Genomic DNA, 23,617 nt, shown 5'->3' on the forward strand with positions numbered 1-23,617 from the left:
CCTGAAAGGAGGCACAATATCTGGCGTTCTGTGCTAGGGCATTTTCCGGCTCCAGGGAGCCTACTGCCCAGAGGGTCTGGAAGAGCGGGGAACTAGACCACTCTTTACCCTCGGGGAGACTGAGGGCGGGGACAGGGAATGGCCTGCTCAGGAGCAGTGAATTAGCCAAAGACTCAGAAATCAAATCCAGTCCGAAGGATTAATGTTCACCCAACTTACTGTGTTGTGAAGGCCAGCTTGGGGAAATCAATTCACCCAAGAGATGAAGCTAGAAATGAAACTTTGTTCTTTCACAATAAAAAGATTTCCCCAGGGTGCTTACCAGCATTCCTCCTAGCCTCCCCCTTCACTGTCCTAAATACACAAAGGGCAGATGAGCCACACGACCAGGGACGTGCCTGATCAAACAGACCAGGGATCAATACGATTCATGGAGAATGAAGTTGGGGCTACTCCAGGCACCGGATCTTTTTTTCTGCTCATGTAATCTCCAAACGCCCCATGAAGCAAGTATTATTAGTCTCATTTTACCAAAACAAACAAACAAACAAACCCCGCGGAGGCAGTGTTAGCCCAAGGTCACACAACCAGTAAGTGGCAGAGTGGACTTCCTTTCTGCCTTCCCGGCCCACTGTGCTAGTCCTCTTCTGAGGTGACCCTGAGCTTGGCAGTGATCCTGCTCTCCCAGGCCCAGAGTTTCAGGACCGTGACCCTGCACTAAGGCAACCTCTGGGCATCAGGGCACTAGGGGCTGGGCTGGAGGTTGAACAAACAGCAGCAGAAAAGGCAGCTCTTCTTCTCTGGTTCCCTCCCTCCCTCCCTCTCCGTCCTGCCTCTCCCTCCTCTTCTCAGGCAACAGAGCAGAGAGCAGAGAGCAGAGAGCACAGAACCCAGCAGCCAGGCTCATGGCTAGAAGCCCTGCCATGGCACCCCCAAGGCCCCTTCTGATGCTGGCACTGCTGGCGTGGGTTGTTGTGGCTGACCAAGGTGCAGGAGGGTGTGGGTGGACAGTTGGGCCAATAGGGTGGGCAAGGGTGGTCTGGGCAAGGGTGGTCTGGGTTTGACTGTGCCAGCTGATACCCCCTCCCCACAGAGTCATGCAAGGACCGCTGCACCGAGGGCTTCAACGTTGACAGGAAGTGTCAGTGTGACGAGCTCTGCTCTTACTACCAGAGCTGCTGTGCTGACTACATGGCTGAGTGCAAGCCTCAAGGTGCGTTCAGAATGGCTGGGTGAGCCTGGGGTGCTCTCTGCAGCTGGAGACTCACCACCCCCCTCCCTGCCTGCAGTGACTCGTGGGGACGTGTTCACTCTGCCAGAAGATGACTATGGGGTCCACGACTATACCGAGAGGACCGACGTCAGTGTCCACATGCAGGCAGAGCGCGTCAACCTCAGCTCTGACCTGCAGGCTGAGTTTGAACTGACTCAGGAGGAGGCACCTGTTCAGAACCCTGAGGAAGAGGTCCCGGGACCAGGACAGGAGGCCCCAGGACCCACGACCACTGATCCAGGGATCTTAGAGTCGTCAGCAGAGGAGCTGTGCAGTGGGAAGCCCCTTGATGCCTTCACTGACCTCAAGAATGGTTCCCTCTTTGCCTTCCGAGGTGACTCCAGGGGCAGTTCTTGAGGGTGGGGGTCTGCCCAGGAACATCCCCTCCCTCACACAGCCTCCTCCACTCCAGGGCGGTACTGCTATGAGCTGGATGAAGAGGCAGTGAAGCCTGGGTACCCCAAGCTCATCCGAGACGTCTGGGGTATAGAGGGCCCCATTGATGCTGCCTTCACCCGCATCAACTGTCAGGGGAAGACCTACCTCTTTAAGGTGCCAGGCCCAGGGACTGTGGTTCAGGGTCAAGGGTATCCAGGCAAGAATTACGGCCATTGTGCCCAGGACCAGGGTTGGCAAGAAATCTGAATACCAGCCTGTGGTCCCTGGCTGGGGCTCTCTGAGGAAAGGGAGGCCCAAGGTTCCAGGTCCAGGGTGACCAGCCTAGAACTGAGACTGCTGCCTCTGATGGGGGACTCTGCCTCTGTGCCACCTCCTCACCTCCTTCCTCTTTCCCTGCCCCTTAGGGTAGTCAGTACTGGCGCTTCGAGGATGGCATCCTGGACCCCGGTTACCCCCACAACATCTCCGAAGGCTTCCAGGGCATTCCGGACAATGTGGATGCAGCCTTGGCCCTCCCTGCTCACAGCTACAGTGGACGAGAGCGGGTCTACTTCTTCAAGGGTACTCAGGGGGTGGAGGGGAGAGTGAGCAGGCAGTGGAACAGTCTCTGTTTTTTCTCCTACTCCACTGGGGACAGATTTAGATGATGCACCCCCGCCCCCCCCCCCCAGCTCCTAATTCAACAGCCTCCGGGCTTTCCAGCTTTATGCGTGCTACTGCCTCCCCAGGGAAACAGTACTGGGAGTACGAGTTCCAGCAGCAGCCCAGTCGGAAGGAGTGTGAAGGCAGTGCCCTGTCAGCCGTGTTTGAACACTTTGCCCTGCTGCAGCGGGACAGCTGGGAGGAGATCTTTGAGCTCCTCTTCTGGGACAAATCCTCCGGTATGGAGGGCAGACGGGGCTTGTTTTCCCTTCCAGAGGGCTGGGGTTCCCGGGGTCGGGGAGGACTGGGCTGGCCAGAGGGGGCTGTGACTGGAGAGCTATCGATCAAAAGCTGTTTGCTCAGGCCAGACTTTGCATCTGTTTTCACCTCTGGGGGAAGGCTTGCCTCCACCTGGACCCCACACCTTGGACTTTGCCTAGCACAGCCAAGGGCACAGCCAGCAGGAGGAGGGACTGTGGCTGAGGCAAATGGGGAGGGATATGGTGGAGGGAGGACAGGGGAAAGGGCGCTGCCACTAGCTTGTTGTGTGTCCTTGGACAACTCTAAAGGCCCTCCCTGCTGGGGGCAGGGTCCAGGCTCTCAAGGCTCCCACTAACCCCTTCCCTGCCACAGGTGGTGCCAGAGAGCCGGGGTTTATTAGCCGGGACTGGCCTGGTGTGCCCGAGCAAGTGGATGCGGCCATGGCTGGCAGGATCTACGTCTCAGGCTCAGCTCTCCGCTCCTCTGGGCTCAAGAGTGCTAAGACTAAGAGTCGCAGCCGCAGCCGCAGCCTCAGCCGCAAACGCTACGGATCACGCCGTGGTCGCAGCCGTGGCCGCAGCCAGAACTCCAACCGGAAGTCCCGTTCATCCTGGCTGTCCTGGTTATCCAGTGAGGACAGTGACCTAGGAACCTACAACTACAACTATGACTACGACATGGACTTCCTTGTGCCTTCCAGTTGCAAGCCCACCCAGAGTGTCTACTTTTTCTCAGGAGGTGGGAGCCCCTGCCACCTCTCTAGCTGGTTTAGCAGTGGTCCTCCCTGCTCTCTCTGGTTCCCATGAGCTGAACGCAGCCCTTGAGCAGTGACCCCAGAAAGCCAGGCCAGGAGTCCTTGGCTGCACTGTGGTGTTCACTTATCATTCCAGGAGGGACCTGGGTCTTCCTTCTCGGGGCAGGAGTGGGTAGGGCCAGACTGGGTCTAACGCACTCTCTCCCAACCTCTCTTCCAGACCAGTACTACCGAGTCAACCTCCGCACTCGGCGAGTGGACACCGTGAGCCCTCCCTACCCGCGTAACATCGCCCAGTACTGGTTGGGCTGCCCAGCCCCTGGTCAGAAGTAGGAGTCTGAGTCCATACAGCTGGCCCTCCTCCGCTGCTCCCTCCTCCCACCTCCTCCTCGCAGCTCAATAAAGATCCCTTGACTCTGAGTTTAAGACTACTGTCCTGACTGGGGTAGACAGGCAGGAGGCAGGGATCTGTCTGGGTGAAGGAGGGGAAGCTGGGCTGTCAGGATGGCTTGGAGGAGGGGACAGAGAAGGGCCTCTCTGTGTCTAGCCCTCGTTGGGCTCAGGTGCTCTTCATGAACCATAGAAGCTATAGGCTGGGGAAGGCTCGTGAGTGCCCGCCCTCTTCCTGAGCTGAGCCGCCCTCAACAAGCCACCAGCATTTATGCAGGAGCTTGAACTTCTCTGATGATGCCAGGATTTACTGCGAGTCCCCTCTCAATCTTGAGCTTGCTTTACAGCTTGGAACTGAAGTCTAGGGTCTTGGAGGAGAGAGGCGGGTGGGAGAGATGGGGTTCCAGATGTTTTCTGGCCATCCTGTGCCTGAAGTGTGGCCAGGTCAGACACCCAAGTCTCTGGGGAGCTGGTCACCGTGCTCCCCTGAACCCACCCCTAGACAAGGCCTTCTTTGAGGACTCTGTCTTGGGTCTAGGGTCTGAGGTTAGGAGTGATAGGGAGGGCAGGGACTCAAGGGGAATTCAAATGTACGTACTTCTGTTAGAAAGTGGCCCAGGAGATTTCCAAGGACGAGTACACTGTAAAAACATCTTTCTTAAAACCCCTTACAACCTCTGGTTTCAGGGTCCTGGAGTGTAGGAAGCCCACCCATGCTTTCGAGGGGCCAGGGAGGAAGGGTTAGATGTGGGCAAAGCTCTAAAGCAGAGCTGAGGGAGATCCGGTGGCAACAGCTGCTCCCCAGCCCTTCTGAGGGTGGGGTGGCTCCCGCTCATCTGCTGTCCCCTGTCGTCCCCCACACCCTGTCCAGCCTTAGCAGCCTCCAGCTGTGGGACAGGGCCCCACCCACCCACTCTTCCCTGAAGGCAGCCAGCGTCAGGGCTGAGTACTCCAGAGGGGCAGGCGGAGCACTGCGAGCACTGGAGGGAGGTATCGCTTTGGCTTCCCGGAAGGAGTCCTGGAGAATTTTCACGTAGTACCAAGGTTATAGACAGACTGCCCGAATTTGCAGTTCAAGGAGGGGGCTGAGACTAGCTTCCTTTGTGAAGCCCTGAAGGAACAAGGGCCCCCAAACTTTTGCCCTACCCATATCCTGCCAAGCCCCAACACTGCACCTGGCCAGCCGTCTTTCCTCTTGGACTTCTCTGCCTCTCTCAAGCTGGACGGTAAACCTCTCCCTTCCTGGAGGCGGGGCCATCCCTCTGAGCCGGATAAAACCCCAAATGGAGGAGTGTGGGGTAGGCACAGCCTTGGCATGGCCCTCTGGCTCCTCACTCTCTGTCAGCTCCATGGCCAGCCCTGTGGATGCATCTCCAACAGGTGACCTGGTGGGAAAATGGTGGTCAGGGGAAGGATGTGGGGAGTATGTGATGGGGGAAATTTGGGTGGGGAGATGCTTCAGGGGCTGCTGTGGGCTTTGAGGTCGGGGGGAGCTCTCAAAGGGAGTCTTGGCCCCGACCCCCACACCGGCCCACAGGCCATGCCGGTGGGCTGGGTCCACACCGGAGAAGGCGGACCACGTTCAGCAGAGGGCAGCTGCTGGAGCTGGAGCGGGTGTTCGCAGCACGGCCCTACCCTGACATTGGCACTCGTGAGCATCTGGCCCGGGTCACCTGCCTTCCCGAGGCCAAGATACAGGTGAGCTATGACCCCCTCTCAGGGTGGGGTACTCTCACACAGCCAGCTTCTGGTCTTGGCCCACAGCTCCTTCTCCCTGGGTATCCTGCTTCTGGGTTCTGCTTGTCCTGTACTGGGTGGGGAAGGGGTGCTGGAGCCAGAAAAGACCCTTTCTTCTTCCTTTACCAGGTGTGGTTCCAGAATCGGCGGGCCAAGAGGATCAAGAATAGGAAGTCAGGAGGCCTAAGCCCCAGGCCTGAACCCCCGCATAGGCCAAATTCTCTTCCAGATAGCCCCCAGCAGCCCCGGGAGCCCCGAACTCTAGGCTGGCTCCCACTCCCCGGCAGCGCGTCTCGGTGCTCCTCAGGGTGTTGGCATGCCTGCCGTCCAGCTCCAAGCCTGGGGCCAGGGCCGGGCCGGGTGAGGGTTCAAGCTGCAGTTCCACTGGGGTCAGCTGGGGCTGCAGGGGTCCCCCTTTCCTCAGAACAAGCTACTCCCCAGACCTCACTGGGCAGCCTGTCTGACCTCATCTATGCCTCGGCCATTGTGACCAACACAGACCACTCCTAATCTAGGTCCAGGACCCACAAACCCCCACCTCTAGCTCCTGTAGCCCACCTTCCCCTTAGGACTGAACACATCAGAAGTGGATCCCTGACCCCCTACTTTCACACAAGGGTGCTCTCTTACAGGAAGTTTAGCTCAGGAATCCCTCCCTTCCACTGTTGTGGGCCAGCCTAGATGGGGATCCTATGGAGTGACTGGGGCCTGGCTCCTGCTCCCCAGGACCCTGCACCTCCTCCTGGGACATGTGCCCACTGTCTTGGCAGGAAGCACCCTCAGAGGGATGAGGCACGGGGCCACGTTCTCCACCTCTCCTGCCAGACCTGGTCCCCAATGCTTCTCACCCAAGCCAAAGACACCTCCTCCCTTTAAGATAATGGGCAGCTGCCCGTGACCTTCAGGTCAGCAACTAACTGCTGAGTGAGTGAGATGAGAGTGTGCTAACCCTAATTCTAGACTGCAAGGGACTGGCCCTTTCAAAGTTGAGGGGCTCTCCTGACCTCCTACCACCTGGACAAATTAAATCCAAACCATGGATCTGAAGATGAAGTGATATTAAAGTAATAAAGTAGAAATAGGAGCTTGGAGCTTATAGCGGTTTAATTTTCATCAAGATCAGACTGGCTGCCCTCCGATCTGAGGCTGTAGAGACAACCTGCTGGATTTAGGGTGGGGCAGGGTGGGGAGTGCAAGGCACAGGGGTTTCGGTATCAGGTCATCTGTAATACCAACTAATCTCCAAATAAAACCCTACCTCTGTACCTTAATCTGGATTGTTGTGTAATGCAAATGAATGGGGCGGGAGGGTGGCAGAGGGTTGTTTGCTTTTGAAATTTGTCTCCATCACCTAATCCCTAAATAGGCTGGGTAGGAGGTATTACCCAGGCTTCTGTTGGGATTAGTTAAGAGGAACAGTTAATTGAAGGGTTTAGGGCTCTTCAGATCCTGCAGAGATGGTAACCTCTGCTGGCAACCCGGCTCCGGATTCCACTGGTTGATGGCCAGTCCAGCTGGAGCTGCTCTGCTTCAGAGGAAAGCATGGAGTCTGCAATCGGATTCAAATCCTGACTTTGCTATGTAACCCTGCAACTCTCTCAAAGTCTCTGAGCCTGAAAGTGGGGATAATACTGTCTCTTCCCCATTTTGGAAATGAGAGCAATAATGCAGGTGAAGAGCTTCATATGTGTGACATGTGGAAGCTCTCAACACAATCCAGTTCCCTTCCCCTCTCCATACAGCAGGCCACGGGGAACTGGGGAGGCCCCAAACTCCCTGTTCCTTGGGCCTCCTGCCAAGGACTCCCACTTCCCCCTGGGAAGCCCTGGACTCAGATGGCACCAGAGACAGCGTGGTCTGGTGAGGCAGAAGTGACTGAGGGGAGACTGAATTCCGTTTCCTGTGGTGAGAACAGGAGACAGTCACCCGAGTCTTATTTCTAACTGTGCCCCTGCAGACTGAAACTACCTTGCGCAGTGGCCATTTGCTTGGCAGGGACTAGGCCGTTTACCTCTGTCCCCAGGAGCTAGCACAGGACTTGGCCCGTAAGGGAGGTTTCAGTAAGTGCTCAAGGCCACAGGAGCCTTGTGGCTTGTGGCCTTGGGAGTTGGGATCAGAGAAAGACCACACTCTAATGACAGGTGTGCGTGTGTGGAACAACCCCAATCTCATCATGAGAAGCATGGGGACGCCCTGGCCCACAGAGCTCAGCACAGGGAAGCAGAGCCAGAATCTCCACAAAGCATTAAAAGAAATGTTTTAAAGTTTCAGGTGCGGGGGAGCAAAAGAAACATTGATTTATTTTGCTTATTTATGTCCCCCACCCCTTGGAGACATATGTGCCCTGACCTAGGATTGAACCCCCAACCATGGCATATGGGGACGATACTCTAACCAACTGAGCTACCCAGCCAGGGCCTCCACAGAGCTTTTTTAAACTTAATCTTAAAACACTGTAAAATGCCACCTGCATTTTTTTTGTTTTCATTTCTGTCAACCAACAATGGAAATCCTAAGATTTCTCAACAAAGCGATGGCCTAAAACCTCCCTGTCATGTAGAACACTGTCCTAAGAGGTTCAGACTTGCTCTATATCCAGAAGAAACTGGCAAATACTGCTGAGGAAATGTCTCCTGAGCTGATTTCTAAGAACAGCAGAGTGCCTGGGGCGGGGGTGGGAGTGCAGGGGCCCCACAGGAGCTCATGCAGTGAACAGATGAAAAAAGATGGAGTCCACCATTAGGAGCAACCCTGCACAACTCTCAGAGCTATAAAAATCTGGGCTTTTTATAGCTCTGAGACTTTTTGGGCTTTTGTGTTGTCACCGATTTGAAATAAAAGTACAATGAATACAACAAATATTTATTGGATAAATAACTGATGCTGAGATCGTTTTCTAAGTGCCTTATACAGATTCTGTCATCACACCACCAATCTAAGTTCCAGAAATTTAACATCACACAGAGACTTCAGGACCACCCAGGAGTCTTTGGCTCCATTTAACAGAGGGAGGACCACAGCGGGCCATTTGATCTCTCTCTCTGCCTCAGTTCTGTCTTCTGGAAAAGGGTTCAAAGACACTTCCTTTTCCAAACCCTAGGTTGTTGGAAAGACCAAAAGCAACCGCACAAAACAATGACTCAACTGTGAGCATTTACATACTGTTTTTCAAACACCCAAACATGTTTATGAACACATATTAAACATCCTATAGTTAGGCTCATGTATAAAAATGTATACATATTCATGTGCATGTTTATTCATATTCATACATATAGTTAGTCTGAAAATTGTCCCTGTCCCTCCCTTTACTAGTTGAGACAATCCACAGTAGGTGCACTCTCTCTACAAATACAAGTACAAGGGATTTTGCAATTACAAGCAGATACACTGTTTTGCCATCTAAATTATTTTTTTCCTTAGAGATTTTATTTTTAGAGAAAGGGAAAGGGAGAGAAAAAGAGAGGTTGGAGAAAAGAAATATCAATTGGTTGCATGCTTCTAACACACCCATAACCAGGGACCTGGTCTGCAACCCAGGCATGTGCCCTGACTGGGAATCGAACTGGTAACCCTTCGGTTTACAGGCTGGCACTCAATCCACTGAACCACATCAGCTAGGGCCAATATTGTTTTCATTTTGGGAGGCAGAGCAAAGGAAACAAGGTGGGAAGTTTAGGGAGGCCTGGTGGATGGTAGAGACAGGTAGAAGCACACAGAAAACCTGAAAAAGGCAAGCAGAAGGAAGAGGATGAAGATAGAAACTAAGATTGCAAAAAGGTAGCTGCCTTACTTCCAATCCCAGCATCCTGTACCCCTCATGTTTCTCTTATTTGGTGTTCTCTGATCAGTACTTCTTCCAGCATAACCTGGAGAAAGGAAATCCTTTTTGCTTTCTTGGAAGTTTCAGAGCTAAGTTGTAGGTCAGCATCAAGGACGTGTGGAGCAGGGATGATGACTGATTTGTGCACGTGGGCAACTTCAGGTGGTATGATCTGCTGCTGGGAAAGCCTGTGTTGTATTTACTCCGGATGGAAAACCCCAGTGCCAGCAGTGCCCGGAATGGACTGTAGAGGGCAGACCAGGAGGAGGTACTGACAGACCAGTTCTTTGCAGTTGTTGGCTGAGTCTCCTCTACTGCCCCCTCTGGCAATTGACAGATGATGGGGCTCCCCACAGAAACAGTAGGTAGCCTGTGCTTGGCCCTGACTATCCAAAGTCAAGTGCAAGGAACCTGATGGGTTCACCGAGAGTCAGTGATGGCCAGCTGGGAGCCTGGAGCCCCTCCAAACCGTCTCCAGACTTTGATGATGAAGCACCAGTTATATCTCTCCCAACTCTCCTTCCATCACCCGCACCATGACGTACAGCTCGGCCAGACCCACCACAGAGGCGACGATCAATGCAGCCAGTACCCGCTGGGGAGGGAGAACCAGGCTCAGGGGATGGAGGCTGGCCACCGGCTCTGCAGCCTCCAACACCTCTGATGAGTTTGAAGAGGACCCCAACCCAGCCCATAAGTTGGGCAGGGGAGGGAAGAAAAGAAGATCTGTATTCTCTTGAGGTTACTTCTACCCGCAAGACTACTGAAAAGCTCAAATGCCCCTCTTGTTCACTGCATATATATTTGGTCCATACCTAACCTATGCAAGGCATGTTCACGTACTTCCTCCCTTTCCCACTAACACCCCCATCTGGAGCATCCTACCTGGACCACAGTGCCTACTCACCGAGGCCATTTCTGTGAAGACATACTGGCTTCCAAGGTAAGTGCAGACGAAGGCAGCTGCCACTGTGACAATGAAGTTGAAGATGGTGATGACCAGAGCCTTCACTGACCTCACTTTGGGGAAGAACCCAGGGAGGAAACCTTTAAGTCAGCATCCTTCAGGAGGCCCTCTTATCCCATGGCTGCCTCCCCATCAACTGGGTCTCCCTCAAACAGCAAACCTGAATAGCTCAGGCTCACCCCCAGAGCACTGGGGTGGGAGGGAGTGCTGTGACTGACCCTTCCCAGGGACAGACTTTAGCACTTGACATCCTAGTATCTCACCTTCCTTGCCCAGGTCACTCAGAATCCCACCATGTCTTAAATCCTGGGAAAAAGCAAAAGTGAATGATTTCAGAATGGAAGTAGCTCCGAGGCAGCCCAGAGAGTGTCCATTTGTTGGCCTGGGCTCAGCCCTTTTTTATTTGCCCAAACATTAAGTCTTTCTTCTCCATGGATTCTCTTGTCTGGGACCAGCTGGATTCTTTCCTAGATCAAGATCAAGCATTTCAAAGAGACACAGGCTTCCAGTACCCATCTACCCGTCAGTGCCCCAGGGCAGCAGCATGGCGGAGAACGGTAGGCAGCCCTGTCAGAAGAAGGGCTCCAACACTCATTTCCCACCTCTATAACTTTTAAGAATCAGTTACTATCTAAGACCAGAGACTCAGTGAATGAGTATGGAATTATATTTGGTTTGTATGTAACACAAAACTTTTTTGCTCCCTGAATAGTATACAAACCATTCCATGTTGCTTCTTTCCTCTGTGCCTCTTCCCAGGGCAATGCCCTGCTTTCCACGGCTACCCAGTCCACGTGTTGAAGGGCAGGCCCTTACCTGACAGGTTACATTGCGGGTGATCTGCTTATATTCCTCATTGGCCAACTGTATCTTAATTTTCTCCAGACGGGCAACTAGCTCTGGGTTCTAAGGCAGAAAAATCAAATGAGAAGAATGACATTCCCAGCTTGGTTGAAAGCATCTCATAATCATTGGTTTCAGGGCGCAAAATACTGCTAAGGGGACCAGGAGACCCATGTACCAGTTCTGCCTCCACTGCTTTGAAAACTCCTTTTTTAATGGATCTGTTTTCCAAGCTGCCAAACAAGGACAACATCTGCTTGCCCCACCCACCCCAGCTCCCACACATTTAAAATATAGTTTAAAAATAGTTTTTTTAACACAAAAGTTGACCCACAAGTCTGGATGCATCACAGATAAGCTCAACTCAGCCAACATCCACTCTCACAAATGTATCGTTTACATACCCTAGGAGGCTTCACCACCTCTGGGAGATAGATTTCACTGCCTTCTAAGAGCGCATGAAGGTACAGTTTGGAATCTGGGAAGAAAATATGTCTACAAATGTAATGATCCATAGAGCTGAGTTCGAAGGATTAAGATCAGAGAAGGGTCTAGTCTTTCTGTTCTTTCTAGTAAAATAAAGCATGGCCATTTCTATACCAATGAATTCAACCGCAACCTTTTGGTGTACGGAACGATGCTCCAACCAACAGAGCCACCCGGCTCTGTTGGTTTCTAATGTGGCTTAAAAGGAAGAAACTGACCCTGTGAGGTGGTCCTGAGTTAAAACTTGGACTTCCTCAAGGGTCAGGTGGGTCTACTTGGGCCTGGATGTGGAGATTCTCAAGAAAGCAGAAACTGCACAGGCAAATTTTGTAACCCAGAAGGAACTCCCGGGGAGTTGTGAAGGGAGTGATTTGCCCTAGAATTTCTGGGGTGATTCTTGGGTTGGCTCGATGATCGTTCCGCGGTCATCAAGAGAGTGATGGATAAAGATGCTAGAGGTGGGGGAAAGACTTCAAGAAGGAACAGACTCTGGAGAAGAGGAGGCGACTCCCGTGCTGGAGAATGGACCTCACCCCTTTCTCTCAGGTACTGGTGCAGATCCCGAATCAGGCGGAAGGAAACCAGGCGTGCGGAACCACTGAGGCGATCACCACCCTTGTGCTTCCTCTCCAAAGCGGCCTCAAGATCTGCCCGCAGCTTCCGGGGCAACTGCTCTTGCTCCAGCTCCCCACCTGGGGCCACAGCACGCACTAGCCGCTCTCCCGCGACTAAATAAGACGCCATTTCTAGCCCACTGTACGGTCAGGTGACTCCGAGGGGACTTCCGCCAGCCGTGCGCCGGAAGGAACAAGGAGCTTGTAGGGGGGTGGGGGAAGCGGGGCAGAGGGCCAAGAGGGCGGGGCGCAGCGCGGGGCAGTGTGGGGCGGGGGCGGGACGCCGCCGGGCTGTGGGTCGGGCCCTGTGTCAGCAGCCCAGCAGGCGCTCGTGGGGGACATGGCGGGCTGTGTGGCCCGGCGGGCCCTGGCCATAGGCAGCCGCTGGTGGTCCCGGTCACTGACCGGTGCCCGGGGGCCAAGGCCACTCTGTGCGGCGGGTGGAGCCGGGCCCTTCCTCCCTGCAGCGACCACGACGCGGAGGCACCTCTCGTCCCGGTGAGGGGCAGGGGCCCGGAGCCTAAAGAGCGTGTTTCTGGCCAGGGAGGAGGCTAGGAGGCCCGGAGGGGAGAGGGAATTAGACCCGTGACAGGGTCCCAGCCGGAAGCCGATCTACGCTGTCTGGGATTTGTGCCAGGAGCAGAGAAGGGAGTGCGGTCCAGATCCCTGGGTTATGCGGGGCAGGCTCTGAGTGGGAACCAGTAATCCTCCCAAAGTGAATCCTACCTCCGGAGTGGGGATCTCTGAGCGCCGCTGTTAGTGGGCAGCCTATTAATTAAGACCTAGGGCTTTTGACTTCCACCTCCCTAGCTCCGGATTGGGTCAAGTTCTCTCTCAGAAAGATGCTTGAAGTGGGAAACAGGGCTCCTGAGTCTGAGCCCCGCTCAGGTCCCCGGTTTCAGTGTGACCTTGGGCAGACTGGTTCTCTCGATGTGATTTGGGGAAGAGGGCTTGAGGCATGGGGATGGTGTGAGCATTGTTTCCAGGGATAGGACAGACAGATCAAAATTGGGGCCAGAGGATCAAGTGGGAGGAAGCATGATGTTTACATCTCCAAACAGTAAGAAGAGCAGTGCTTTCAACAGCTCCTGTAAAGAGCACCTGTGCGGAGAGGTCGCTGAGAGAACAGACCTTTTAGTAAGGGAGATTAGACGTTCATATTGGGGAGAGATAACTAGTTGCATTTTCAGACTCCTGTGAAAAATGATGTAAATCTGAACAAAAACTGGATTGAGAGACTGCAGGGTGCAATGTAGGGAATGCAGGAGGAAATCCAGAGAGGATGATTAAGCCCTTCAAAGGCAGGGTGAAGACTGCAGTTCAGAGCTGGAGATGGACATGGAATTATAACAGAACAAATATTTTTGAGCTCCTGGTATACACTAGGCTAATCAGACACAGGCATTGCTCCCAGGGTGCTTACAGTCTCTAATGGAGATAAGACATGGGCACAAATAACTGAAATTAATGCCAGGTGGGAAGGACAGTTAAAATGCTGTGGGAGGTCAGGAGGGTGGCTTAGGGAGAAAAGGGAGGCAAGGAGCACAGTTAGGCAGGGTAGAGGGCATGATATGAGGAACGCTGAGAGCGAAGAGAAGAAAGTGATCCGGGAGCAGGTGGACCTGGCATGGAAACCTGGGGCCTGTGGCTGGACCTCAGAATAGGACAGGCAGAGGCTCCGTGGAGCGTGGGGTGGTGACTTGGCAGGACCCTTACCTATTTCAGCTGGCTCCCCTGACGCTTCTCTGCTGTCATGGCCTTGGTCCCTCAGTATTCTAGTAGCCTTTCCTGATGGGTAAGTCCTATTACCTCCTCAGCTGTTCAGCTGCTTGTTCTGTTCCTTCCTAATCAGAAACCGACCAGAGGGCAAAGTTTTGGAGACAGTTGGTGTGTTTGAGGTGCCAAAACAGAATGGAAAATATGAGACTGGGCAGGTGAGTGCTGGTCTGGGTCATCTTTCCTTTTTCATGGTGTGTTCTGCCGAGAGGGTCAGATTTAGTCATAGAGCTGAATGTTACAGTTTTGTGCCTTGGTGTCTGGGGCCAGATTAGAACCACAAGTGTTTAAAGGTGGGTTTCTGGGGGACTTCTGGCCAAGATGGAGGTGTAGGTAGACACACTGTGCCTCCTCACACAACCAAAAGAAGGATAACAACAAATTTAAAAACAAAAACAACCAGAACTGCCAGAAAATCCAACTGTATGGAAGTCCGACCACCAAGGAGTTAAAGAAACATTCATCCAGACGGGTAGGAGGGGTGGAGACGGGCAGCCGGGTGGAGAGGACTTGTGGTAAGGCTGCGGCTAGAGGACTGGGGCAGGCAAGACTGTGGCTGGTGGGCAAGGCAGTGGCTGGCAGACTCAGCGAGGTGGTGGATTTTGGACTGGGCAGTCCCACATTCACATGCAGATAGACCAGGAGGAACTACTGGGGAGCAAGACAGACTGCACAACCCAGGGTCCCAGTGCGGAGAAATAAAGCCTCAAACCTCTGATTGAAAACACCTGTGGAGGTTGCGGCTTGTGGGAGAAACTCTCAGCCTCACAGGAGAATTTATTGGAGAGCCCCACAGGGTCTTAGAACGTACACAAACCCAACCACCCAGGAATCAGCACCAGAAGGGCCCAATTTGATTGTGGGTAGTGGGAGAAGTGACTAAAAACTGGCAGAGAGTGGAGCAAGTGGCACTGATCCCTCTCTGACCCCTCCCCCACAAAGTGTGTCAACCCAGGGACATGGCTTGCCCCGCCCTGGTGAACACCTAAGGCTCTGCCCCTTACTATGTAACAGGCACACTGAGACAAAAAAAAAAGGCCCAAATGAAAGAACAGATCAAAGCTCCAGGAAAAATACAACTAAGTAACGAAGAGACAGCAAGCCTATCAGATGCACAGTTCAAAACACTGGTAATCAGGATGCTCACAGGATTGGTTGAATATGGTTGCAAATTAGATGAAAAAAATGAAGGCTATGCTAAATGAAATAAAGGAAAGTGTAAAGGGAACCAACAATGAAGGGAAGGAAATCAGGACTCAAATCAATGGTGTGGACCAGAAGGAAGAAAGAAACATTCAATCAGAACAGAATGAAGAAATAAGAACTCAAAAAAAGTGAAGAGAGGTGTAGGGACCTCCAGAACATCTTTAAATGTTCCAGCATCCAAATCATAGGGGTGCCAGAGAAGAAGAGGAACAGCAAGAAATTGAAAACTTATTTGAACAAATAATGAAGGAGAGCTTCCCCAATCTGGCAAAGGAAATAGACTTCCAGGAAGTCCAGGAAGCTCAGAGAGTCCCAGAGAAGTTGGACCCAAGGAGGAACACACCAAGGCACATCATAATCACATTAGCCAAGATTAAAGATAAGGAGAGAATCTTAAAAGCAACAAGAGAAAAGGAAACAGTTACCTATAAAGGAGTTCCCATAAGACTGTCAGCTGATTTCTCAAAAGAAATCTTGCAGGTAAGAAGGGGCTGGAAAGAAGTATTCCAAGTCATGAAAGGCAAGGACCTACATCCCAGATTACTCTATCCAGCAAAGCTTTCATTTAGCATGGAAGGGCAGATAAAGTGCTTCTCAGATAAAGTCAAGTTAAAGGAGTTCATCATCACCAAGCCCTTATTTTGTGAAATGTTAAAAGGACTTATCTAAGAAAATAAGATTAAAAAAAAATGTACAGTAAAATGACAGCAAATGCACAATTATTAACAACCACACCTAAAGCAAAAACAAAAAGAAACTTAGCAAACAACTAGAACAGGAACAGAACCAGAGAAATGGAGATCACATGGAGGGTTATCACTGGGAGAGTGGGTGCGGAGAGGGGAGAATAGGTTCAGAGAATAAGTGGCATAGATGGTAGGTAGGAAATAGACAGGGTTAAGAATAGTATGGGAAATGGAGAAGCCAAAGAACTTAAATGTATGACCCATGGACATGAACTAAAGGGGAGGAATGTGGGTGGGAGGGGGTGCACAGGGCGGAGGGGAATAAAGGGAAAAGGGGACAACTGTAATAGCATAATCAATAAAATATATTAAAAAATAAAGGTGGGTTTCTGTTTTCCTGGATTTGAGTGCATTTCATGTATCAGTGGGTTCTCTCTCCAAGTTAGTGTGGACAGAAGTGGTTTGGACTGTAGTGAGGAGAGAGACAAGTTACTGAAGAGTCCTCTAATGTAGTGGATGGTGGGAAGCCAGTGAGGGAGCTTTCAGAAAAATACACCTGGTGCTTTGTCATAGTTCAGCTTTCTGCAGTGTAGTAAGCTCTGGGTGTGAGGCTCTTTTTCTGAATCAGCTTTGAACCAGATCCACTGAGATGGATTTAGACTTCTTGTAGGTAAGGAGGACTTTTTTTTTTATTCAGGATTTTTTTCGGTGTGTCTGCATTGTGCATTGGAGTTAAATCGGAAAGCAATGCCTAATGGAGTTGACAGCTTAGAAAGGAATTATGATATGCAAATTACCAACAGCTGCGCACTGTGCTAGGTGAAGGGGAGGTCAGGGAACACTTCCTAGAGGCCTGCATTGTGGCCTAAAGGATGCGTAGAGGCCAGCTAGGTGAAGAGGGGGTAAGAGTGTTCCGAAGTTGGTCTGGGGAGATTGCAGAGTTCAAGGAAAAGAGCGGCAAGACCTTGTGCAGGAGTTCGCACGTCTGTGCTGTTGGGTGGTCTGTGTCCCGTCTGGATGAACTTGCTGGACTGCAGACTCACTGAGGCCTCTCTTTCCTCCCAGCTTTTCCTTCATAGTGTTTTTGGCTACCGAGGTGTTGTCCTGTTTCCCTGGCAGGCCAGGCTGTACGACCGGGATGTGGCTTCTGCAGCTCCAGAAAAGTAAGCTGCCCTGCATTGTGCCTCACAGTGTCCTCAGGAGGAGGCCTGCCTCATGGCAGACACAAGTAACTGGGGTCCCTGGGATCCCAGGGTGAAGACAGCATCCTCCTGGGCCTTAGGAATGTCCAAGTGCTCCCCTGCTGCTAGTAACCATGGAGACCAAAGCCCTGAGTGCCAGGAGCAGTCTGAAGCCAGAGGGCCCCTTTAGGCCTCCCCAGGAGAGTCTCCCAAGCTGTTCTCAGTTCGCATTATAATTATCCCTGAAGGCACTGGGGAATTCTGCTTCTTGATTTCTTGACATTCACTTAGAATCCTTCCCTTAATCTCTTCATCATCATTCGAGTACCTTAGAAAAGAAAAGGCCTGGTTTCATTCAGCTATCACAGGTAGCCCCTGGGATGTGAGAAGAACGGGGTAGTCTGGGCTCTGGGGACTGAGGCCTGCATTTGATTTTCTCAACATCTCCCCCTTCTCCCAAGAGGCAGCCAGAGAGTAGAACAGATGATGGCTCTGTGCCATGGGCCCTCCATGTTCCTTTGTTTGTCCCAGCCTGGGGAGTGGCTGGGCTGGGAGTTGCTAAAGCCCTTCAGATAAGGCACCAGCCTGTTTGGATGAGGGGGGGCTGGAGTAGGGGGATAGGGCAGGCACTGCTTCTATTTCTCTCTGGGTGATCTTGGGTGTTTTTTACCCTGTAGAGCAGAGAATCCTGCTGGCCACGGCTCTAAGGAGGTGAAAGGAAAAACTCACACTTACTATCAGGTGCTGATTGATGCCCGAGACTGTCCGCATATAGTAAGTAAAATGATGGCTGGGCGTGGGGTTCTGCTCCATGGGAAAGACCTGAACCCCAATGGGGGCAAAGGGAGGGAGAGGGGTCAGACAGACTAGATCAACTCTGGGCCCCAAGACCTTAGGACTGGAGAGTGACTAAGAAAGTCTGACTCACTGTGGCTGCATGGCTCGGTTGGAGCATCGTTCCTCCAGCCAAAAGGTTGCTGGTTCAATTCCCAGTCAGGACATAGGCCTGGGTTGCAGGCCAAGTTCCCTGTTGGGGGCATGCGAGAGGCAACCATACATTGATGTTTCTCTCCCTCTCTTACCTCCTCCCTTCCCTTCTCTCTAAAAATAAATAAATAAAGTCTTAAAAAAGAGAGAGAGAGGAAGAAAGTCTGACTCACTTCTTGCTTAGTCTCAGAGATCTCAGACAGAAGCTGTGACTTTCTTGGCCAACCATGATGACAGCCGGGCCCTCTATGCCATCCCAGGTGAGTACACACACCTGAACGGTGCCTGTCCATCAGGTGTCCCGAGTGTCTCAGGGAGAGGGTTCTGATGCCTTTCAGATGTCCTTAATTGGCTGGGAGGGATTACAGACGCTGAGTGCAATGGTACCAGGGTCATCCCACCCTGGGACAAGACCAGGAATTATGTTTCTGTTCAGCCCTGTTCCTCCTCCCCTTCTATACAATTTCACTGCTCTTTGCCTCTGTGTGCCAGGCCTGGACTATGTCAGCCATGAAGACATCCTCCCCTACACCTCCACCGATCAGGTTCCCATCCAGCACGAGCTCTTTGAAAGATTTCTTCTCTATGACCAGACAAAAGGTAATCTCTCTCAAGAAGAGAAGCTGGAAAGGGAGGGCCCTTTCTTCAAAAATGATATCACAGAAGTCATTTCAAAGCTCTGTTTCCATATTCTCATTCAACTTCCCGTTAGACCTGCCAGGTCAATGGCCATCATCTCCACGTACGGAAACTGAGGCTCAGAGGGGATGAGAAGGGACTGGAGGTTGTAGTCAGTGGCAGAGTGAGGCCTGACAACCAGGACTCTTAATTCCCAGTCCAGTTCTCATCCCAGGAAGCCACATACCTCCCCGGAGCTTATCTATGGAAGCAGCTCTGTGCCCTCTTCCCACCAGTGCTTTCGCTTCATGTTCGGGTGTCTTGTTTCCCTGGGCCACCCCTGGGCAGGGTTTTCTAGGAGGGGCTATTGGGCAGTGGGTGTAATGCTGCGGGCTCCGGCCTGGACTGACCAGTCATCCCCTTGCCCCAGCTCCCCCTTTTGTGGCTCGGGAGACATTACGGGCCTGGCAAGAGAAGAACCACCCCTGGCTGGAGCTCTCCGACGTCCACCGGGAAACAACGGAGAACATCCGAGTCACTGTCATCCCCTTCTACATGGGCATGAGGGTACGTGCCCCGTGTGGGCTCCTTCCCTGGGGGCCGGGCCCCCGATTCTGTGTGGCATTCCTGGTGTGACTGCTGGAGCAGGTTCCGCATGTCAGCCACGTGCTGGTGGTTCTGCTTCCAAGCCCTCCACGTACGGGGCGGGGTTGAGCAGCCTTTTGGCAGTGGCTGACATCAGGACCTAGAGCAGGGAAACCTTTGTGCCCAAGGAGGAGTCCTCCACGCTCCAGGCTGACTCTTCCTTCTCTTCTGGCTCAAAGGGAGCCACGCTTATGGAGAATATACACATACATCTTTAAATCGGTGTAGGATAGGATGATCTTTATACTTTTATGCATTACTCAAACATTAATTGAGCTATTTCTTGTCTGGTTGTAAGCTAGGTCCTGGGGATACAGATAAGAATGAAACATTGTCCCTGCCTTCCAGAGCTCACAGGATGGAGGGATGTCAGTACACACCGAACCCAGTATCGATAAGGTTGGGCTATGGTAGGGCCAAAGACGAGGGCAGTGGCCTGGGCCAGCAGTGAGGGGGAGCGTCAACTGACAGGGAGAGGGTGGTTCAGAGAAAGGGAAGAGCTCTGTGTCTGACAGGATGAGGAGGGGGGCCACGGGTGGACCCAGGCGAGGCTGCCTTCTGCAGTGGCTTGTGGGCCACGGTGATGCGGACTCCAGCCCACGGGGTCCGTGTGTTGTGGCTGCGATGAACAAGTTCACACGGACTGCAGAAGTCCTGTGGAGAAAAAGGACGGCATGGAGAGGGCCCCGACCCCTCCTGGACTGCCTTTGATTGCTTTTCTGGGCACATTACATCGAGGATGGTCCTCACTTACTATGGACAGGTTCACTGTAGGTGATTACCATTCACAGATAACAAAGAATGTTGCTACTTACTTCAAAGAGAAGAATGTTTCAGACCAAGGGGAAAAGAGGTTGAACTGGTTACACTCCATACTTGGGAGGTTTAGCACAGACTTTAGAAAGTTAAAGATACACAGTAAACATTTGCTGCCTCAATTCAGGGTGAGGAAATTTTAGCAAAAGCAAGCCTCACAACAGCCTAGGTACAATACAGGCCTGAGTCCCCACGGGAAAACCTGTCCATGGGCATGGGTCCTGTGTGCCAACCTCGCTCTGTTGGTTTTCCGAATTGGGGGCTGGGCTACATTCCTCACACCACACCGAACAGTCTCCTATACTACAGTTCAGCTGTCATGACCCACAGGCATTCTCAGCACTGCTCAGTCTCTGCAGCCTTCCCGGAATGCCCCTACTCCATTGGAGAGGTGTCAATTGGAACAGACTTGATTCTGCCCCCTGCTCTGGTACTTAGGTTCTTTGTGTTTTTTTCCCCCGCAGGAAGCCCAGAATTCCCATGTCTACTGGGTGAGTGTCTCCCTCCAGGAGGTGGAGCTTAGGAAAGGTGCATGGTAGGGGCAGGTTGGCAGGGGGGACTTTACCTCTGGGGAGTGGGGCCTGTGCAATGCAAGGGTCAACCTTTGTTGCCTTTGCTCTCTCAGAATTCTGGGCAGGCTAGCCCAAAGTTTACTTTCTTTTTTTTTTTTTTTTTAATATTTTATTTATTTTTAGAGAGGGAAGGGAGGGAGATAGAGAGAGAGAAACATCAATGTGTGGTTGCTGGGGGTCATGGTCTGCAACCCAGGCGTGTGCCCTGACTGGGAATCGAACCTGTGACAGTTTGGTTTGTAGCCCACATTCAATCCACTCAGCTACACCAGCCAGGCAAAGTTTACTTTCCTCAGCTGTGAATTCTTTCTTCCCCACTCCCACAGTGGCGCTACTGTATCCGCTTGGAGAACCTTGACAATGACGTGGTACAGCTCCGGGAGCGACACTGGAGGATATTCAGTCTATCTGGCACCTTGGAGACAGTGCGAGGCCGAGGGGTGGTTGGCAGGGTGAGCATTATCATCACTGGGCCAATAATGCCCAGTTCCTGGTCCTGCCCCACAGGCTTGGGGGTTTAGTGTGTGGTTTCCTCCTCCTCTGCGCTAGGGGCAGAGGCTCCACGTATGAGCGCATTGGTGAGAAACCTTACAAGCACCCTGTGAGATAGCTTTCTCACAACCCACTTCACAGACGAGAGTGGCATGAGAGTATAAAGTTAGATAACTAGCCCAGTCCCATAGCTAGTGGGGGCAGGACCTGGATTTGAATCCAGGTGAGCTGGTGAGCTTCAAAGCTGGTGGGGAGTTTTTCTTGCCAGCACAGTGCCTTTTAAAAACTCTGAAATTGAATGCTCTTAGGTGGGGCAGGCAGGCCCCACTACTGCTGGCTGTCCTTCCTCCGCTTCTTCACATGCTCACATCCTCTGCTGGTTCTTGAGGAGACCTGATTTTGCAATTTCTGTACTACTACACTCTGTCTCCTGAGAAATAAAGTTATGAGAACTGGCCAGAGGCCACATTTAACAAGCATTTATCTAAGTCAGCAGGGACTTGTGGGGAGCAGGGTCGGATCCTAAGTAAGAATAGGGGGCTTTGGAGTTAGATAATCTGGCTTCAAATGCCAGCTATGTTCTTTCTTCACTGCGTAATTTTGGGTAAGTTATTTAGCCAAAGTCTCAGTTTGCCCATTTACTGCTGAAATGGGAATCACACTATTGCCTCATGAGTACTTGGAAACGTGAGTCAGCAAAGGTTTGCAGAGCACCACCACCTTGCACTCAGGCACTCAGCAAGTGGACACTGGGAGGGGTATTTGCAGAGTAGGTTCTGTGCCTGGCATCTTGGCCCAGTGTTCTCAGACATGCAGCCTAAAATTACCTTTCCTAGAGTCAGAGTAAAAGGCCCAGGACCATAGCTGTGCAGTGGGGGAAGCACTGGCAGGCAGCATCTGGCCCTGGGGCACAGGGAGCTCGTCTGGCCTAACCTATTTTCCCTGAACCCTCACAGGAACCAGTGTTGTCCAAGGAGCAGCCTGCGTTCCAGTACAGCAGCCACGTCTCGCTGCAAGCTTCCAGTGGGCATATGTGGTGAGTGAGCATGTGCCTGGGCAGGGCAGCTCAACTCCTCAGACTCCGCCTGCAGGTCCGAAAAGTGGGAGCATACAGCTTGCAGTGAGTTTTGGGCCGAGTCAAGTCCTGAGTTTGAGCATTACCTGCTGTTCGTTATTTGGGACTTACCTGATTTTTTATGTCTGTTTCCCAGTTTCCTGTGGTTTTGTGGATGAAGGACTTAAGCCAAAGAGGTCTGGTGATTTGATGATACAGAATGGCCCACACAATTGGTTTTTCCTGGTGTTTCCTTAACCGGAAAGTGTAGTTGGGTTTTTAATGCAGTGTGCATCTAAGGGTCAGGTGTATTTCTTTTCATGTAGGGCCAGGGAGGGTTCTTGGGTCCCAGGACTAGTGTTGTGCTGGCATGAACCAGGCAGAAGAGAGCCCGGGCCTGCCTCATCCTGCTGTGGTTCTGGAGCTGAGGCCACATGGCTCTCTAGGTCCTCAGGATGGTCTCGGCCCGCACTCCCTCTAAACTAGCTTCTCTGACTCACAGGGGCACGTTCCGCTTCGAGAGGCCTGATGGCTCCCACTTTGATGTCCGGATCCCTCCCTTCTCCCTGGAAAGCAATAAAGATGAGAAGACACCACCCTCAGGCCTTCACTGGTAGGCCAGCCGAGACCCCACACAGCCAGGCCTGGTCCCTGAAGAATGGCTCTCACCCCACAACTGCTGCAGAACTCTCCACTGCTGGATGCAGTGGGTCTCTTCATCGTGTGCGTCATTCAAATGTGGGGTTCTTTTTTTGGTGGGTGGGCTAGAACCATCTCCTCCAGAAGATCCATGTAGGACTCTTCCAAGGCTGGCCTCCCCTGCAAGCCCTGCCTACACTGTGTTCCAGACCTTCCACCAGGAACTGTGGTCAGCTGCCACAGGCGAGGAGTTTCCTGGCCTGTTTGGAATGTGAGGTTTGGTCAATAAACCAGTGCACGCTCGGCCACCCTCGCCATTTCTGCCCCTAGGGCCTCAGGCTCCCTTTTTGACCTGGTGGGGGGGGCCCTTGATTGCTTCCCTTGCTCTTTCCAGGAAGGTCCCACTCCTACGAGGGTATGTGTTTCCCTCCTGAAGCTTGGGGTCGCTGGACCTGTCTCAGAGTCACTGTACCTCTCAGTCGGTGGGGTGGGGGCTGGGCTGGACTCTCGTTCTCTTGTTTACCTTCCGCCAGCTGCAGAGGGGGAGGCCAGCGTCAGGGTCAGAGGAGTGGCCTGGCTCTTCGTGTTGGCCAACCACTGGCATCTCTGGCCTCCCCGGGCCGGGGAGAGGAGTGAAGCAAGCCGGCCAGGTTTCCCGGAATGTTGGGCCTGCCTGCCGTGAGCACAGGTTGCCAAGCCTCCAGATTACAAATGCAGAAATTCAGCCGAGGTTTACGTTATGGGTGGTGACTAAGC

The 23,617-nt window shown here is 52.5% G+C and overlaps 4 protein-coding genes across 5 annotated transcripts; 3 read left to right on the forward strand and 1 right to left on the reverse strand.

The window, feature by feature from the left end:
• Positions 1 to 815: 815 nt before the first annotated feature.
• Positions 816 to 3,749, forward strand: VTN (vitronectin). Its single transcript, XM_045836884.1, has 8 exons — positions 816 to 987; positions 1,094 to 1,213; positions 1,290 to 1,607; positions 1,686 to 1,825; positions 2,077 to 2,233; positions 2,401 to 2,553; positions 2,948 to 3,313; positions 3,550 to 3,749. The coding sequence occupies exons 1-8, from the start codon at positions 906 to 908 to the stop codon at positions 3,660 to 3,662; spliced, it is 1,449 nt and encodes a 482-aa protein (XP_045692840.1). The 5' UTR covers positions 816 to 905; the 3' UTR covers positions 3,663 to 3,749.
• Positions 3,750 to 4,651: 902 nt separating this feature from the next.
• On the forward strand, positions 4,652 to 6,614 carry SEBOX (SEBOX homeobox). Its single transcript, XM_045837216.1, has 3 exons — positions 4,652 to 5,099; positions 5,257 to 5,417; positions 5,586 to 6,614. The coding sequence occupies exons 1-3, from the start codon at positions 5,003 to 5,005 to the stop codon at positions 5,964 to 5,966; spliced, it is 639 nt and encodes a 212-aa protein (XP_045693172.1). The 5' UTR covers positions 4,652 to 5,002; the 3' UTR covers positions 5,967 to 6,614.
• Positions 6,615 to 8,997: 2,383 nt separating this feature from the next.
• On the reverse strand, positions 8,998 to 12,358 carry TMEM199 (transmembrane protein 199). Of its 2 annotated transcripts, none has more exons than XM_045837594.1 (6): positions 12,109 to 12,358; positions 11,494 to 11,567; positions 11,063 to 11,152; positions 10,510 to 10,552; positions 10,187 to 10,248; positions 8,998 to 9,874 (listed from the first exon to the last, which is right to left on the reverse strand). In XM_045837594.1, the coding sequence occupies exons 1-6, from the start codon at positions 12,317 to 12,319 to the stop codon at positions 9,779 to 9,781; spliced, it is 576 nt and encodes a 191-aa protein (XP_045693550.1). In that variant the 5' UTR covers positions 12,320 to 12,358; the 3' UTR covers positions 8,998 to 9,778. The 2 variants fall into 2 exon arrangements, with proteins under 2 accessions (XP_045693550.1, XP_045693549.1); XM_045837593.1 differs by having other exon boundaries at positions 10,187 to 10,299.
• Positions 12,359 to 12,463: 105 nt separating this feature from the next.
• POLDIP2 (DNA polymerase delta interacting protein 2) lies at positions 12,464 to 23,167 on the forward strand. The gene is made up of 11 exons (XM_045836554.1): positions 12,464 to 12,687; positions 14,042 to 14,123; positions 16,923 to 17,020; positions 17,716 to 17,812; positions 18,210 to 18,285; positions 18,518 to 18,625; positions 19,074 to 19,210; positions 20,569 to 20,595; positions 21,003 to 21,128; positions 22,125 to 22,204; positions 22,725 to 23,167. The coding sequence occupies exons 1-11, from the start codon at positions 12,530 to 12,532 to the stop codon at positions 22,837 to 22,839; spliced, it is 1,104 nt and encodes a 367-aa protein (XP_045692510.1). The 5' UTR covers positions 12,464 to 12,529; the 3' UTR covers positions 22,840 to 23,167.
• The last annotated feature ends 450 nt before the right edge of the window (positions 23,168 to 23,617 follow it).

Source organism: Phyllostomus hastatus, unplaced genomic scaffold (genome assembly GCF_019186645.2).
Source record: "Phyllostomus hastatus isolate PE091 unplaced genomic scaffold, TTU_PhHast_1.1 phas_contig_210, whole genome shotgun sequence".
NCBI lineage: Eukaryota > Metazoa > Chordata > Mammalia > Chiroptera > Phyllostomidae > Phyllostomus > Phyllostomus hastatus.